The sequence below is a fragment of the Notolabrus celidotus genome, chromosome 23, assembly GCF_009762535.1.
Source record: "Notolabrus celidotus isolate fNotCel1 chromosome 23, fNotCel1.pri, whole genome shotgun sequence".
Taxonomy (NCBI): domain Eukaryota; kingdom Metazoa; phylum Chordata; class Actinopteri; order Labriformes; family Labridae; genus Notolabrus; species Notolabrus celidotus.
Window position 1 is genome coordinate 24,140,112 of NC_048294.1, and position 18,077 is coordinate 24,158,188.

General features: G+C 45.2%; 1 protein-coding gene and 1 long non-coding RNA gene across 2 annotated transcripts; one reads left to right on the forward strand and one right to left on the reverse strand.

The window, feature by feature from the left end:
* The first annotated feature begins 206 nt into the window (after positions 1–206).
* Positions 207–7,999, forward strand: LOC117807111. Its single transcript, XR_004629908.1, has 3 exons — positions 207–348; positions 5,820–5,917; positions 7,749–7,999. It is a non-coding gene; the product is annotated as an uncharacterized LOC117807111 (long non-coding RNA).
* On the reverse strand, positions 6,024–8,811 carry LOC117807110. The gene is made up of 6 exons (XM_034676174.1): positions 8,593–8,811; positions 8,113–8,454; positions 7,936–7,977; positions 7,718–7,828; positions 7,562–7,596; positions 6,024–7,458 (listed from the first exon to the last, which is right to left on the reverse strand). The coding sequence occupies exons 1-6, from the start codon at positions 8,633–8,635 to the stop codon at positions 7,357–7,359; spliced, it is 675 nt and encodes a 224-aa protein (XP_034532065.1). The 5' UTR covers positions 8,636–8,811; the 3' UTR covers positions 6,024–7,356.
* Positions 8,812–18,077: the final 9,266 nt, after the last annotated feature.

The following is an 18,077-nucleotide window of genomic DNA, read 5'->3' on the forward strand; positions in this document are numbered from 1 at the left end:
TATTAAAAGCAGTTTGTAACTGTGTCAAAGTCTGGTCTGGGGTGGGTGCAGAGGAATACATTATGATGTCATTGGCATACAAGTGGAAATTTGCATTAAAAACATACCATGTTGACCATGTGTTGTCATTATGCAATGAAAACTCAATGAGAGCAGATCTTACTTTGAAGACTCACCCTCATTTGGCTTTCTGGTTTGCAGATTTAACTTCTGAAAATTGAAGAAAGTGGGCAGCTGCTTGTGAAGTCCTCTGATTCAGAAAGGAGCTCAAGTACTGTCGTTACCAAGTCCCACTCGTGACAGCTCTCTCTGTTTGTAGGCTCACAGTTTACACACCTGCTCCACCAGGTAAGATGGGATCTCCCTGCTCTCCAGTTAGCACAGAAGTGTCTCCCCTCTCTCCCTCAGTCTGTTGAGTCCTCTTCTTCCTCTATGTATTCATGTCCTCAGTTGACAGCATGTCATTGTCGCTGTCAGAATCACAGATTTATTAGTTTGGTTTGTGTCTCTTTCAAAGCCTGCAGACCTGAACAGCTGATCAGTGCTCTGCAGGCGCAGGATCACGTACATGTTGTGTATGTTCGAGTCACGTCTAATAGTGGTGCAATAACAAATAGGCTTTCTGACAGTAATATAAAGCACTGAACATTGTCCTAATAGAGCACACTCTAACCCTGACATGTGAGGCAGGTTGTGTGACCCTGTGGGCGGGGGGAGGTTGAAAAGTAGGGCCCACTTCTGCAAGAGGCTGCACAAGCTATAAAAAGACGTGAAACAAGGAGATGGCTCATGTCTGAAAACAAAGTTGCCTTTTAAGAAGAGATTTTCAGCAGGTGAGTGTCTAACTAACTGCATTTGAAGGAAAGAAACAAAACATCTCTTCATAAAGAAAAGATGTTAGTATTTGTGTGACAGTTTCACAGATTTCAAAGCTTGTGGTGTTTGTGCAGAGAACTAAAGGCTAATCTTCCTGTGGTTATCACTGAGACTGACATTCATTTTACCACAGTGGAAAATGACAGGGGGAGGAGGTGTGAGAGGACCAGGCCAGAGAGCTGATCTTTCATGTATTTCTCACACTATTTTCTCTCACCTCCTGTTTGTGTTTTTTTGTACATATCACCAACATGACCGGCCACTACTGTCAGCCATTACACTTCTGCAATGCTTAAGCTTTTCTTAGACAGCCAGTAAATGGTTTAACAGTCACTTTAATCACTTATCATCACTTGGCCTTCATGGGCCGGGGTGCACATCACTTTTTTAGTGAGTTACTCAGGTGAGTACCAGGAGATAGTGTTTGGTACTCACCCTGTGGCCTTAATAAGTACAGTCTTCCTCACTGTTCTCAGTGTCGCCCCCCACTGTCCTCTGCTTCAGTTTCCTGCATGGTAGATGATGAAGATGCTGCAGATGCAATTCCCTGTCCCTGGCTGAGCCTCCGATTAGCTGTCTCCATCCACAGGTCAACAGCTGGCTTTGGTTAAATATCTCTGTGGTCTTTTTTGACAGGTGAATGTGCATCAGGACTGAGAGACGAACATGTGACACACAAGATCTGTACTTGGTTTTTATTATGTTGAGATGTGAGAATCCTCTCTCACAAGCTGCAGGCAGTGTTGAAGTTCCGGGCTGGTGCTCGCGCTCGTTCAGAGCTGGTTGAATTTTACCCCTTTTTTGACCTAGGCAGTTTCAGGGCTGGTTTGGAGCCGGCGCTCAATTGAGAACTGTTTTTTCGTGTTTCGACTGCGAGTGAACCGGCTCCAGGCTGGCAAAACCGGTTCCAGAGTGGCTCCAACTCTTTACTGGTCTAGAACCGTGAATCGCCTACGTCAGGGGGCGGTGGATGAGGTTGCCGTGATCAAAAACACAAACCAAACATGTTTCCGCCATTGTCCTGCAGCAAAAGAAATAAAATAAAGTAAAGGATTCCAAGGCAAAGCAGTGGTTGGCCGAGGAGACAAGCTGACCTTGTCCGCCACCTTTGTTGTTGTGAGCAAGCGGCAACCTCCGGTCTAAAAATATGAGTCAATGCGGAAGTGTTAAAAGCTGCAGTTCATCGAGGATACGCTTGAGGCTGGCTCCGGAAGTACCGGAAGTCACATACACATGAATGGGGAAAAGACGATCTTTGCAGCATTAATAAACATGTTTACAGCCTGGTACAAAAGACGAGTGTAGTCTGAATGGCTAATTTCTCGACGTCCTCTCACTGTGAGGGGGGTGAATTTTTTTCTAATTCGGCAATTTCGAAGATATTGAGATTACCAGTCTTCCAATGAGAGGCACAGCTGTCTGTGGGAACACTGCAGCTGTTGGCTAGGAGGCTCAAAGCCCGCCTCTTTACGTCACACTGGCTCGACAGAAGCAATATGGCTGCCGCAGCCGATTGGTCTCAAAACAACTCTTCAGAAACAGATGGGTGACGTCACGGATACTACATCCATATTTTTTACAGTCTATGGTTGTAAGGGAAAGTTTGCGCTAGCGCTGCCTAGAAAGCAGTCACGTAAATCTGACGTCATGATGAGGCTCTTCCATGGGCTCGAGCGGGCTGAAAGACAAATGGGTGCCGTGTTGGTTCGCAAATTGAACGAGCTCCAAACCGGCGCGAGCACCTGCCCGGAAATACAACCCGGTTCTTGTTCCAGGGTTGTGCTCACGCTGGTTCGGAGCTGGTTTAACTTGTGAACCAACACGGTAATAGTTTCTTTATCCACCCGCTCAAACCTGTGGAAGAGCTTCATCATGACGTCACTTCTACGTGACCGCTTTTCCCAGCAGCACTAGTGCGAACTTTCCCTCACAACGACAACAGTGGCTGACAGTAGTGATGGGGAAATGAAGCTTAGCGAACCGCCAGTCGTATTTTTTTACTCCTCTAGATGGCGTGCTTTACATGGACGGCCACTTCACCCCTCACCCCTCGCCGCTGACATAAGGGGATCGTGTTTCTAGGCCAGCAAAGAGTTGGGGCTGCTCTGGAACCTGTTTACCTGACTGGGAACTGGTTCTATCGCTGTTAAATCACAAAAAACTGGTTCATAATTGAGCACCGGCCCTGAAACTGCCTCTGTGGAAAAGGGGTACTAGTGCTTCACAGTTATACCAAACCTCGTACAGATGATCTTTTTCACTTTTCTACACAAACTTAAGGTTGGGCCATGACTGAAAAAAATTAATAGGATTGTGATTCAGGGAAAAAAATTTGCTTCAACTTATTGTTGACAGAGGTTTAAAACTCAAGCCCCTTTCCAGTGTGACTGGCAGTGGGCCGAGCATGCAGCCCCGAGGGACATCAGCGGCTAAAGATGTAGTGTCACAAACTCGACTGTGTTTAACATGGGATGATCAAACACTATCAAAGACAGCTTTACCCACATCACCCACAGGTATTTATCTGAGCCAGAAGAGCCTCTCAGGCTGTACAAACCACCATTCTCTCTCTACTTGCATAATCAGCTGATTCACCTTTCTTTAAAGTAAACACAGAACTAAAGGGTCAGGGACTCACATATTCTCTGTTTTCCCGTGTTATAAATTGCATTTCATTGAGAATCCACTTGAGGCTGGCTGCAGAAACACTGGAAACCACATACAAACCAATTCAAAGAAGACGATCTTTACAGCAGAAATAAATATGTTGACCATTCAGCCTGAAACAAACAGAAGAGTGACCAAGATATTAACTTATTATAAAGAAACATGAAGGTGAACCACACCTCTTTATAAAAGAAGTGAACATGTTGCATTTAAGGCATATGATCATCATCATATCAGTGATGTTATATATAGTTTAATACTTACTGAGGCTGCAGAGGAGGAAAGCTGTTATCAAGATCAGGTTCATGGTACGACTGAAGCTCTGATGTGAGCGTCAGTTGAACAGAGCACCAGAAAAGGAACTCTACATACAAAGAGGCGGGGCATTACGCTTTTTTTCTCTTGTCTCTCAAAGTGACATCAAGCTGCTAAAAAAATCATTATAGACTCAAACATTAAGCTTTCTGGAGTTCAGCTCAAATGAACTTTTGACAAAACGTCTTTATGAAAAAAAAGATATGATATGATAATAGGTTCAATCAAAAGAACAGGTGAAAGTACAGACGGGTAGTAAATAAAACACAAGTCACATAATCCAGCATAACAGGCATCACTGCTGTTGTAAGATGCAGAGGAAAGGGCCGAGCTGCTTACACCTGGTGTCAACACGTGGATTCAGTGATCGGGTCACAAGTGAACAGGTTAAAGTACTCAGTCATCAGAGCTGGACTGAAGTCTGGGACTGCAGACAGTGCCATCAACTAGAGCCAAACACAGGCCAACGACAGGAGGACAGGGCTCTTAACATGAATTTAGAAAGTATTTTCACCGTGTGTGTTTTGATGGATTAGTAAAAATGACCAACAGTCAGCTGCTGTTTTTCACTCTGGATGGGCGTTCACAGGATTCATGTGGTTTGTCACCTCTGAAAGCGTTGTTCTGTCTCTTCCTGTCTCATTAGTGATGTTCCTCACTTGTCCACTGCTGCAGAGCACTGAAGTCCCCAAATAGGACAATCCAGTCCCCAGTAGGGCGCCTTCTGGCACCTGTCCCAAGGACTCCAAAAAGGGTGGGCACTCTGCACTGCTGTTTGGTGCATAATCACAAACAACAGTCAGGACCCGTTCCCAGATCTGAAGGTGCAGGGAAGCAACCCTTTCATCCACCGGGTAAAACTCCAACACCGGCAGAGAGCTGAGGAGCTATGAGTAAGCCCACACCTGCCCTCCGCCTCTCACCTGGTGCAACTCCAGCAAAGAAGAGAGTCAGACCCCTCTCAAGAAGGTTGGTTCCAGAACCAGAGCGGTGCGTAGAGGTGAGCCCGACTTTATCTAGCCGGTATCTCTCAACCTCCTGCACCAACTCAGGTTCCTTCATCACCAGAGAGGTGACGTTCCATGTCTCAATGGCCAGTTTCTGTAACCGAGGATCGGACCACCAGGGCCCCCTCCTATGGCTGCTGCCCAATTCCCACTGCAACAGACACTTGTGACTCCCCCTGCGGGTGTTGAACCCAAGGGAGGATGAACCCATGTCACCCATTTGGTATGGGCCAGACCGGGCCCCATAGGTGAAGGCTCGGTCACCAGGCGCTCGCCTGCAGGCCCCAACCCCAGACCTGGCTCCAAGATGGGGCTCCGGTGGCCCTCCGGACAGGGTACACTCGTTCTGGTTGTTGTTCTTCATCAGGTGTCTTGAGCCGCACTTTGTCTGTCCCCTCACCTAGGACCAGTTTGCATTCAGAGATCCTACCAGGGGCAATCGCCCCCGACAACATAGCTGCTAGGATCATTAGAGCACTCCAACCACTCCCCCACGTTAAGGTGGCGACCCATTACAGTTTCAAGTTATTTCAGTGACATTTGTTTTTTTATGTTTTTAACTGAAGGGTGCCAACAATTCTGTCCTCGTGTGTAACGCTGTCATAAAGTAATTTATTGAACTCCAAAATGATCTTTTGCCCTTCTCAGGACCTTCTCTCTCTCTCTCTCTCTCTCTCTCTCTCTCTCTCTCTCTCTCTCTCTCTCTTTCTCTCTTTTAATCACCAATTCATTACAAATGTTATCTTGAGCCTCTCTTTACAGAAAGAGATACTTTGTGGAGTCTGAATTTGGGTCCTATCTCTTATTGCACTGTAAACACGTGTGGCATTTAAGTGTGCATGCTATAATATTAAAGTTCAGAAACTCATGTCAGACATTGATGTACTGCATGTTTTTGTTTCTATGAAGCTGAGGAGGCTTTGAATGTCTTCAGTATTTTGTGCTTTCTTACAGCTTTTATTTTTAGAAACCTTCGATGTGCTCGGCCTGAAGTGTTGCCCCTCAGTTTCAGCTCAGACCACACTGTGCTGTGTCTTCCTGTCAGAGATGTGGTGAGTACTTCAACCGCTCCTTGAAAAGTGGAGACGTCTACCTGAACTCTAAATATAACTATATGCCATCATATTGTATGTGCTGAATAAATGAATAGACTTTGAGTAAAGTTTGAGAAGTAAAGCTTTATTTAAAGTTAATTAAAAAAGCAAAAAGAGACATACAGTTTTTTTTTTTGGACTGAGCTTGAACCATTCAGTGTGCTGTCAGCGTGAGGAAGAGGGACTGGTTGATGAGTCTCCAGTTACAGAGACTGAGCCAATACTTTCAGGAAGAGTACAAATGATGCAGAATGAAAGCCTCCAATGAATCTTCAGACCATGTTTGGTACATTTTTGCAACAGATGTTTGGACTGAGCACACACTCTGTGGACTGTCACACGTAATGAAACGACAGCCAATCAGGAAGCAAGCTGACAAAAGAAGGAAGCACAACAAACGCAGCTATAGCAACAATAGTTAGCACATAGCATCAACTTAGACGGACGTCAGAGATGGTGGACCAACTTGTTGATTTGTTAAAACAACACAATGTTTACACGGCATGCTCTGTAAAACATATCACATTCAAACTGACAAGAAGAGAAGCTGAACAGAAATGATGGCCGCAGTGAATGTAGCAGGAAGCTAAGAAGCTAACAACAGTTAGCCCCTGTAGTCGGCCATGTTTGTTTACTCTGAAGACATTTCATGAGATTTTCAGTTTAGTTTTTGGTGTCAGTTCTGAGTGTGGATTCTGGTGAAGAGAATCTTTTTGTGTGTGGTGTGTTTGTTGGTCACCTCGCTGCACAACACACACTATACAAACACAACTGTTAAATCTGTCCTTATTGTCCTTGTTTTTGGGGCTCTCTCAAGATTTATACAATCTTTCAGTGAGTGCTAAACTTTACAGAAGAGACACCTTGTCCTGGATTTTTGAACCTGCATTTGGGTCTAATCTCTCATTGCCATGTACACACATCCATGCATTTCATTATATACATTGTGCTAACAAAGATGAGACCTCCAGTTCAGACATTACTGTTTATTTTATTAACGTTTCATGAAGATGAAGAGGCTTTGAATGTCCTCAGCTCAGTATTTTATTTTCTCATACAGCTTTTTATTTTTAGAAACCTGTGATCTACCAAGGCTCAAGTGTTGCCTCTCAGTTCCGCTCAGACCACACTGAGCTGTTTCTTCCTGTTAAAGGGGAGGCGAGTACTTCTACCGCCCCTGACTGCTGCAGACGTCCACCCGAAGTCTAAGACCCTCATAATAATAATCCATGTCCTAAGTAGTTCCCTCTAGTTTCCCTCTTGAAGCTTTGCAGTATAGGGAGCGTTTATCAGATCCTTATTCGTAACACAAGATTGGTTAACTCTAACTAATAAGCCAAAAGCATTGTAACACTGTATGATACCACATCACTTCCAGTCACCTCCTCTCTCTCTTTTTATCTGGTGGCAGCATAAACAACATTTGGCTCCGGCTCTCTTCTTCTTGCTTTAGGTCGAACTGTTACTGCTGCGTAGTTCAGGTCTCCAGAGGCCACACTCTGTGAAGACAGCATTCATAGTTGTGATGTGGTCGCCTGACATGATTTCATATCCATAATAAGCAGACATAATATGGATCTTTAGGTTTGTTCTTCATTTTACCTCACTCTGTCCTGGATTCTGTCCTTCTTTATCAGCTGAGTAAAAGAAAACATCTCGTGAGTTAATCCAGTATTGTCTCTGATCAATCTGAAGATGTTTCCCACATTCTGAATGAATTTCTAATGGAAACAAAAGTATATCAAATGTTAAAAGTACCCGTCTGAAGTTTCCTGTTTCTAACAACCAGACCGACGATGACCACCACGAGGAAGACAGTCACGCCACCCAGGATCATACTCGCCAGTGGAGCTACCCCATCACACCCCTCTACAAAGAGATCATCATTTTCCTTACAGAGACTTCTTTATAGAGCTTTACAAATATTTAGACATCAGACGATTGTGCAATGAGAGAAATCTTTAGAGGAATCTTACTTGTATGCTCGCTGTCTGTGTCATCATGTGCATCACTGCTGCCTATTAAAGACATTGTTACATAGAAGATGTTGTTTCAAGACACAGATTACTCAACAAATGTAACTATAAGAAAGCATTGCAAAGGGACAAAGGGAATCAAAGGACAGAAAACAAAGCAACAGAGAACTCTCTTACCTTTGATCTTTAGGTGTATCAGACTGAAAGATGGACGTCCATCTGCATAAAATCCACAGAAATAAAGTCCAGAGTCGAACAGTTCCACTGACTGGATTTTGAGAGAGATAGTCGAGGTATTGGACCACATGGAGAATTTGCCGTGACCGTATCCATCACAGAATACTGGTATGCTGGTAGACCTGGTCATAACTGAGATACAGTGGACATTCGTTCTCTTGAGAAGTCTGAACCAGAATGTGATGGCATCAGTTTTGGACATGTTGGAGCACTTCAGTGTGACATCATCACCAGACTGGAACTCCACAGTCTGAGACTCAGAACCTGAGACAGAGACCCAGCCTGAAACAAACAGATGTGTGAAGGTAAACCACATCTCCTCATAACAATGAGCAAGAGAGTAAAAAGTCAATATGTTGCATTTAAGGCATACGATCATCATCATCATATCAGTGATGTTATAAATAGTTTAATACTTACTGAGGCTGCAGAGGAGGAAAGCTGTTATCAAGATCAGGTTCATGGTTGCATGTACGACTGAAGCTCTGATGTGAGCGTAAGTTGAACAGCGCACCAGAAAAGAAACTCTACATACAAAGAGGCGGGGCGTTGTATGATACCATCCTTTTTCCTGGAGCAGGTCACAGACTGGTGGAAGAAAAACACACACAAACTCCCTCCAATGTTAAGCCAACTTGACTTCTGCCCAGTTGACAGATAAATTGTGAGTTCTGATATTTTTGCTTCTAAGTTTAATAATAATAATAATAATACATTTTATTTAAAAGTGCCTTTCTCAGCACTCTAGGACACTTTACAGAGAGGTTTAAAACACAATAAATAAAATAACACAATAAAATAAATAAAAACAACAAGCAAAGTAACACCAAGTTAAAATGAAGCAGTGAAATTATACAGAGAGTGCAGCTTGGAACAGATGGGTTTTGAGTCTTGATTGGAAGAGGGGTAGTGAATCAATGTTATGGATGTCTGGTGGGAATGAGTTCCAGAGTTGGGCAGCAGACTGAAAGCTCTGCTCCCCATGGTGCTGAGACGGGCAGGGCACAGAGAGGTGGATCCTGAAATTGACCGGGAGCCAGTGGAGCTGCTGGAGGACGGGGGTAATGTGGTAGAAGTAGGGGGTTCTGATGATGATGCTGGCTGCAGAATTCTGGACCAGCTGCAATTTCTGGAGGGATTTGTGAGTGACCCCAAAGTGGAGCGAGTTACAGTAATCGATGTGGGAGGTGACGAGGCTATGGACCAGGATATCAGTGGTGTGAGGGGTGAGAGAGGGGCGGAGACGGTTGGAGAAAGGACAGAGCCCTGGGGCACACCTGAAGTGACAGAGGAGGGTTGTGAAGTGAAGGATTTAAGTTGGATGAACTGAGTGCGGCCTGTGAGGTAGGAGTGAAACCATTGCAGGGGGGTGTTAGTGATGCCTATGGAGGAGAGACTCCATAAGTAAGTTTGACATAATTGTTTATGTCCATTGCACTAAATGCTTAAAGGTATCGAGCGAACACTGTAAAGGGTGAAGAGTTTGTCATTTTGACTCAGTCTCCCCCTCTAACCCTGAAAATCCACAAGATGCGCGTGCGCCACGTTCCGTCAGTGACACAGCTTTACTCCGTCCGAGGGCTTGCGCCCTGCTCCACAGGACACGTGTTTGGAGTGTAGCGCCAGCTCAGGGCAGGCAGGATTAGCTGGATCAGTATAGAGAGAACTACATACAAACAACAGGTCACAGAGCCTTTCTGAGGGTGAGTCATTTGGATAGTATTCCATTACTTTAGTGCTTTAATCATCACTGCTGCAAAACTATAGTTTAGTTTTTGCAGGTTTAGATGAGTTTAATATGAAAACTGTGCTCTACTTTGTTGTCCTGTTACCTTCTGACACAGTGATCATATTAAAGTCCTGTTACCTTCTGACACAGTGATCATCTTAAAGTCCTGTTACCTTCTGTCACAGTGATCATCTTAAAGTCCTGTTACCTTCTGACACAGTGATCATCTTAAAGTCCTGTTACCTTCTGACACAGTGATCACCTTAAAGTCCTGTTGTAGTCGACCTGGATCACAGATATGTGGCTGTTTGTAGCTTACATCCATAATCAATGTATTTGTATCAGAGTATTTCTGATCTATACGATCTTTAAACGGTTGGGAGTCCGTATATAGTGTTTTATTTTGAAACTGGTGGATGTTGTATGCGATCCTCGTGCCTGACTTCCTGTCCAGGTTGTTCTTTTCTGTGCACATTGACTCGTGCTGGGTGCAGGCTCCGTCGAAAATAGAATCGACGGGTATCTTTAGCGGAGCGGCGAGGCGGTGCACGCCACGCCACGCCACGGCACGGCACGACCTGTGGACCCTACAGTATTGACTAGAATGGGTAACGCAACGCGACGCATCCTGTGGATTTTGGGGGTAACAGCTAACAGTGTATTTTGATGACGTAAACATTGTGTTGACCATGTGATGTCATTATGCAATGAAAACTCAATGAGAGCAGATCTTACCTTGAAGACTCACCCTCATTTGGCTTTCTGGTTTGCAGATTTAACCTCTGAAAATTGAAGAAAGTGGGTGAAACAGTACAGCAGGGAACTCTGGATGCTGAGCGATGCAGACTGCAGCTGTTTGTGAAGTCCTCTGATTCAGAAAGGAGCTCAAGTACTGTCGTTACCAAGTCCCACTCGTGACAGCTCTCTCTGTTTGTAGGCTCACAGTTTACACACCTGCTCCACCAGGTAAGATGGGATCTCCCTGCTCTCCAGTTAGCACAGAAGTGTCTCCCCTCTCTCCCTCAGTCTGTTGAGTCCTCTTCTTCCTCTATGTATCCATGTCCTCAGTTGACAGCATGTCATTGTCGCTGTCAGAATCACAGATTTATTAGTTTGGTTTGTGTCTCTTTCAAAGCCTGCAGACCTGAACAGCTGATCAGTGCTCTGCAGGCGCAGGATCACGTACATGTTGTGTATGTTCGAGTCACGTCTAATAGTAGTGCAATAACAAATAGGCTTTCTGACAGTAATATAAAGCACTGAACATTGTCCTAACAGAGCACACTCTAACCCTGACATGTGAGGCAGGTTGTGTGACCCTGTGGGCGGGGGGAGGTTGAAAAGTAGGGCCCACTTCTGCATGAGGCTGCACAAGCTATAAAAAGACGTGAAACAAGGTGATGGCTCATGTCTGAGAACAACTTTTAAGAAGAGATTTTCAGCAGGTGAGCGTCTAACTAACTGCATTTGAAGGAAAGAAACAAAACATCTCTTCATAAAGAAAAGATGTTAGTATTTGTGTGACAGTTTCACAGCTTTCAAAGCTTGTGGTGTTTGTGCAGAGAACTAAAGGCCAATCTTCCTGTGGTTATCACTGAGACTGACATTCATTTTACCACAGTGGAAAATGACAGGGGGAGGAGGTGTGAGAGGACCAGGCCAGAGAGCTGTTCTTTCATGTATTTCTCACACTATTTTCTCTCACTTCCTGTTTGTGTTTTTTTGTACATATCACCAACATGACCGGCCACTACTGTCAGCCATTACACTTCTGCAATGCTTAAGCTTTTCTTAGACAGCCAGTAAATGGTTTAACAGTCACTTTAATCACTTATCATCACTTGGCCTTCATGGGGACACATTTGACAGCAACACTAAAGGATCTTATTTTAGACAGTTTTACTCGAACCAGGAACGGTGATTAAAATCATAGTTGAAATATTCAGAGTACAAGACACTATTAATACCACTTATTTTTGTCATCTGTCATCAAGAGGCAGGGGGTGGGGTTGCAGTGATCAAAAACACAAACCAAATGTGTTTCCACCATTCCTAGGCAAAGCAGTGGTCGCCCAAGCTGCCGTTGTCCGCCATCGTTGTTGTTGTTGTGAGGGAAAGTGTGCGCCAGCGTTGCTGGGAAAAGCGGTCAAGTAAATCTGACGTCATGACGTGCCTCTTCCACGGGCTCGAGTGGGTGGGAAAACAAACGGGTGCAGTGTTGGTTCGCAAGCTCATCCAGCTCCGAACCAGCGTGAGCACCAGCCCGGAAATACAACCCGGTTTGCATTGGTCGAAAAGAGGTCCAGGTGTTCCTGGGCCAGATGAGACATAATCATCCAGTGAGTGGGCCTTCTCCCAGTTGGATGCACTTTGAAACACCTCTAAGGGGAGGCGTCTAGGAGGCATCCTTATCAAATGCCAGAACCACCTCAACCGCCCTACTTTGAGCTCCCTCTTAATGTGCATGCAGAGTCAATAATAAAGCCTCTTCAACCACTTTTCGACCAACGCCAACCTGGTTGTAGTTTGGGGTTGCTGCTCTCGCTGGATCGGAGCTGGTTTAACTTGTGAACCAACTCAGCACCCGTTCGATTTTCCACACGCTCAAACCTGTGGAAGAGCCACGTAATGACTTCACTTCTAGTTGACCGCTTTTCTCAGCAGCGCCAGCACGAACTTTCCCTCACAATAACAACGATGGCGGACAATTTAGCATGCTTGCTGGTGTTGCTCCTGTGATTCATAATCATATGCGGTCCCGAAGAGAACTTCTCCAACTTTCCAACACTTCTGTGCTACTCCTCGTATTTTACATGGACGGCGGCGAGTTCAGCCCTTGCCCCTGACGTAAGGGGTTCGTGGTTCTAGACCAGCAAAGAGTTGATGCTGCTGGAACCTGTTTTCCTGGCCGGGAGCTGACTATCTCACAGTCAAAACACAAAAAACTGGTTCTCAACTGAGCACTGGCTCTGTACCAGCCCTGAAACCGCATCAGTGGAAAAAGGGTACTAGTGCTTCAGACAGTTATACCAAACCTTGTTCAGATGGGCTTTCTCACTTTTCTACACAAACTGCTGGTTTATGGAAGCATAAATGTAACAAAATTAAAATGAAAAAGAAAATTCGAAAATTAAATTGCATTTATAGAAATGTTTTTTTTTATTTTCTAAATATGTGCGCATTATTTGACTAAAATAAAATTAATGTTCAATAATCCTATTTGCATTTTAATTTTAATCTTCAACAATGCTAATTATGTTACACAATTAAAATGAAAAAGAAAATGACATTTGCTTTTTAATTTTCAAAACATACCCCACTAAATTAGCATCATAATTCAAATTAAAAAGAAAATTTGAAAATTAAAATGCATTCACAGAAATGCTATTTAATTTTCAGAATGGATACGCATTTTTTTACCCCCCCCCCCCAAAAAAAAGCAATCATACCTTCTTATTTTAACTTTCATGTTCAAGCTCGCACATTCTGTAACACAATTAAAATGAAAACGCAAAGGACATTGCTTTTTCATTTTCTAATCTGCCCCTCTAAATCGCAATGAGCAGGGTGCAGAAAAGTGACTTCAGACCTCACCTGCAGTCCAACCGTTTTTAGGCATCCAGTACAATAGGTTGCGGTGTGCTCTTTAACGCTGGTGCGGTCTGTTAGAAAACGAGATCCACAGATTAAGAACCTGTTCTGGTGCTCTACATGGCCCTGTCCTGAACACACTGAACTTCGCTGAGAATGTAGTCCTTTGGCAGGGTGGTAGTCAGTCTTGGAATTAGCTGACCAGGTGGAACAGAATAACGTTTCGGTGTTAGATGTCCGTGACCGAGTCGAACATATCATGGAGACTCTGGCAGAATATTCAGCTGTCACACTGATGACACGGATGTCAACGAGGATGCTCTAACCTGCCTGTTTTCAGTCCTCAATCGATGTGCTGTGTCGGTGCCTAGACCCGCAAGGGTACAACCAGCCAGCAACATCCCCTTCGAAATAATCGAAGTACCTGTTAAATGGTTTTATTTATTTATTTTTTTCCTTTCTCTTGTCTGCATATATATTTCTGGTTTGTGTCATGTTTGTCACAAACTGCCAAATATTAATGCAATTTATTCTTGCAGCAAAAGAAAAGAAAGAAAACATTTGACTAGGATTAGGGTTAGGGTTAGAGATAGGATTAGGATTAGGGTTAGGATTAGGGTTAGGGTTAGGTTAGGATAAGGGTTAGGATTAGGATTAGGGTTAGGGTTATAGGGTTAGGGTTAGGATTAGGGTTAGGGTTAGGATAAGGGTTAGGGTTGTGATTAGGGTTAGGGTTAGCATTAGGGTTAGGTTAGGATAAGGGTTAGGGTTAGGGTTAGGATTAGGGTTAGGGTTAGAACTAGAACTAAACTTAAGCAAACAGAACCAGAACCAAACTCATACAAACTGAACCAGAACCAAACTCAAGCAAACAGAACCAGAACCAAACCCAAGCAAACCCAACCAGAACCCAACCAGAACCGTACCAGAACCGTACCGAACCAGAACCGAATTCAAGCAAACCCAACCAGAACCGAACCAGAACCGAACTAGACCCGGACCAGAACCCAACCAGAACTGAACCAGAACCGAACCAGAACCATACCAGAACCGTACCAGAACCAAACAGCTCTTAATTTAGGATCTTTTGTAGCTAGGGTTAGGTTAGGATAAGGGTTAGGATTAGGGTTAGGATTAGGGTTAGGGTTAGAACCAGAACTAAACTTAAGCAAACAGAACCAGAACCAAACTCATACAAACAGAACCAGAACCAAACTTAAGCAAACAGAACCAGAACCAAACCCAAGCAAACCCAACGAGAACCGAACCAGACCCAAACCAGAACCGAACCAGAACTGAACCAGAACTGAACCAGAACCGTACCAGACCCATACCGAACCAGAACGGAACCCAAGCAAACCGAACCAGAACCGAACCAGAACCGAACCAGAACTGAACCAGAACCGTACCAGAACTGTACCAGAACTGAACTAGAACAGAACCGTACCAGAACTGTATCAGAACTGTACCAGAACCGTACCGAACCAGAACCGAACTCAAGCAAACAGAACCAGAACCAGAACCAAACTCAAGCAAACAGAACCAGAACCAAACTCAAGCAAACAGAACCAGAACCAAACTCGAGCAAACAGAACCAGAACCAAACTCGAGCAAACATTATTAACGTCCTTTGGATGGGCTGATCCGATTTCTCCTCTCAGTGAGTATTTGCCCGGTCTTCAAGAAGACTCTCTCTGAAGGAGCAGATGAAGCCAGGATACACAGCCTCCCCTCCATCACCTGTATCCTATATCCTCACATGTGATTGGCCGCATGGCCGCCATGCTGACCAATCAAAACAAAGTTCTGCTGTGAGCAGAGCTGGGGCTGAGCTGGAGCTAAGCAGAGAAAGGAAAAAACTGAGAGCCGGCTCTCTCTCAATGCGAGCCGGCTCATCTGATTCACTATAAAGCATCGACTCTCAGAGCCGCAGCTTTTGATCATGACACATCACTAATGTGCTTAATCTGTGTTACAATTATGAGGGGGCCATGGACAATTTTCTCACCTTTAAGGCGTTACGCACACATGGCTGCAGTCACTGTAAAGCTCATCATAACTTTACAACATGCCCGCAACAGCTGGGCTTACAAGCATTACTACAGTTTTCACACACAGTTATGTCATTTTGAAGTCAATCAAATGGACATGAAGTCTTAAAAAACAAGAGAACAACTAAATTAAATAAATAAAACACAAATTCAAAGCAGTTCAGCACCACGGATAGCGACAGCATCATTCTGACACCCATTTTAACTGTTTCAACTAATGAGAGCACAGTAGGTCACTGAAGCAACAGCTATAAAGTTTAGTAAAATTGGCACAGCGGCCCACATGTTCACATACAAACAAAACATCAATATGAAGTACTCGGCCTACTCACCACTGTTTGAAGGAGCCTTAAGCTCCGCCGACTTGTCCACGATGCGCTGTATGTCCATTTTCTTTGCTCTGTGAAGTCCACTGAGTCTCTCCTGTCCCACCGTGCTCCTCAAGGGGTTTTTAATTAGTTTTAACTTGGATAACTACTTCCCAATTAAGTAGCTAGAGCAAGACTGGCAGACTTTTGAACTAATTAAATGTTCTTCATCTTCTTTTTATTTCATCAACAGATCTTCTGTTTTTTTTCCACAACATTCAACTTTTCACAGGCCTACCAAAGGTAGATCACCCGCAACATGCCCAAAAATAGCACATGCAATGTTTTAGTTTGCACACTAAAACCTCAAGAAGGTCAGTCCTGTCTTTAAAGAGAATGATAGGGTAGATGCAGGAGGTGTTGACTTTGAATGGCATGATATCCAAGATGGCAGCACATCTTTTGTCTCTGTAGAGTGTCTGTTAAGTGTCTGTCTGTTTTTGGTGGTTTTTACTTTTTTTTATTAGATTTTAGTCTGTCTTTGAAACACCAAAGGCTTTTGGGATTAATTGTGGCAGTGGACTGAAAACTTAAACTTAGCTTGTCTAGCAGACAATCCAACAGCCTTGCTGTAGCCACTAGCTACCTTGGACTGCAGACACCATCAGGACTCACTAGACCTTACCACCATCCACTAGGCCAGGCCCAGGCCCTGCTGCAGCCCATCCATCCACTAGGCCAGGCCCAGGCCCTGCTGCAGCCCATTCATCGACCAGCCCAGGCCCAGGCCATCCTGCAGCCCATTCATCCACCATGCCAGGCTCAGGCCTTGCTGCAGCCCATCCACCCACCAGGCCAGGCCCAGGCCCTGCTGCAGCCCAATCATTCACAAGGCCAGGCCCAGGCCCTGCTGCAGCCCATCCATCCACCAGGCCAGGCCCAAGTCCTGTTGCAGCCCATCCACCCACCAGGCCAGGCCCAGGCCCTGCTGCAGCCCAATCATTCACAAGGCCAGGCCCAGGCCCTGCTGCAGCCCATCCATCCACCAGGCCAGGCCCAAGTCCTGTTGCAGCCCATCCATCCACCAGGCCAGGCCCAGGCCCTGCTGCAGCCCAATCATTCACAAGGCCAGGCCCTGTCCCTGCAGCAAGCCAACCATCCACCAGGCCAGGCCCAAGTCCTGTTGCAGCCCATCCATCCACCAGGCCAGACTCAGGCCCTGCTGCAGCCCATCCATCCACCAGGCCAGGCCCTGCTGCAGCCCGTTCATCCACTAGGCCAGGCCCAGTCCCTGCTGCAGCCCATTCATCCACCAGGCCAGACTTAGGCCCTGCTGCAGCCCATCCATCCACTAGGCCAGGCCCAGGCCCTGCTGCAGCCCATCCATCCACTAGGCCAGGCCCAGTCCCTGCTGCAGCCCATTCATCCACCAGGCCAGACTTAGGCCCTGCGGCAGCCCATCCTTCCACTAGGCCAGGCCCAGGCCCTGCTGCAGCCCATCCATCCACTAGGCCAGGCCCAGGCCCTGCTGCAGCCCATCCATCCACTAGGCCAGGCCCAGGCCCTGCTGCAGCCCATTCATCCACCAGGCCAGGCCCAGGCCCTTTTGCAGCCCATCCATACACCACACCAGGCCCTAGCTACTAGCCAGGAAAGGTGGTGGTGTAGCCATTTATATAAAAAACAAGTTTCATGCTACTCTCCTCTCCTCTGTATCTATTAGTAAACAGTTTGAATTTTTGGCATTGAAACTTGAATTTCAACAGAAACAGTCCCGTACAGTCATGGCCCGTACAGTCATGGGCTGTTATAGGCCTCCCTCAGCCTGCAGTGAGGCTCTAAATTCCTTAATTAACTGTGTCTCAGGGTTAAACTTTGGTGAGTTTGTCTTAGTGGGGATCTAAACCTTGATTGATTGTCTTCAGCCTCAGATGGCCTAAAATCTATCTGTGACTTACTAAATTTAAATCAATTAATAGACAGCCCAACTCAGCCTAACATTAAATATCCTTCTAGATCATCGCTCCTTCATCTAATAATAACAAATGCCCCTCAAAAGTATACTGATACTGGTGTCTCTGGTTTATAAGGCTCTTCTTGGCTTGGCTCCTACTTATTTATGCACTTTTCTCCAGAGAACTGGAAGCTGTTATGCCCTACGATCAAATGACATTTTGCATCTTTCTACTCCTCGTGTTTGAACTGAAACAGGAAAAAAAGCATTCA

Excerpts from the sequence above, each read along its gene's own strand:
- LOC117807110 (XM_034676174.1), bottom strand. The coding sequence starts at position 8,635 with ATGAACCTGATCTTGATAACAGCTTTCCTCCTCTGCAGCCTCA. Across the intron at positions 7,829-7,935 it reads CACAGACAGCGAGCATACAA|AGGGGTGTGATGGGGTAGCT; the intron begins GTAAGATTCCTC and ends ATCTCTTTGTAG. Across the intron at positions 7,459-7,561 it reads AGAATCCAGGACAGAGTGAG|AGTGTGGCCTCTGGAGACCT; the intron begins GTAAAATGAAGA and ends CTGTCTTCACAG.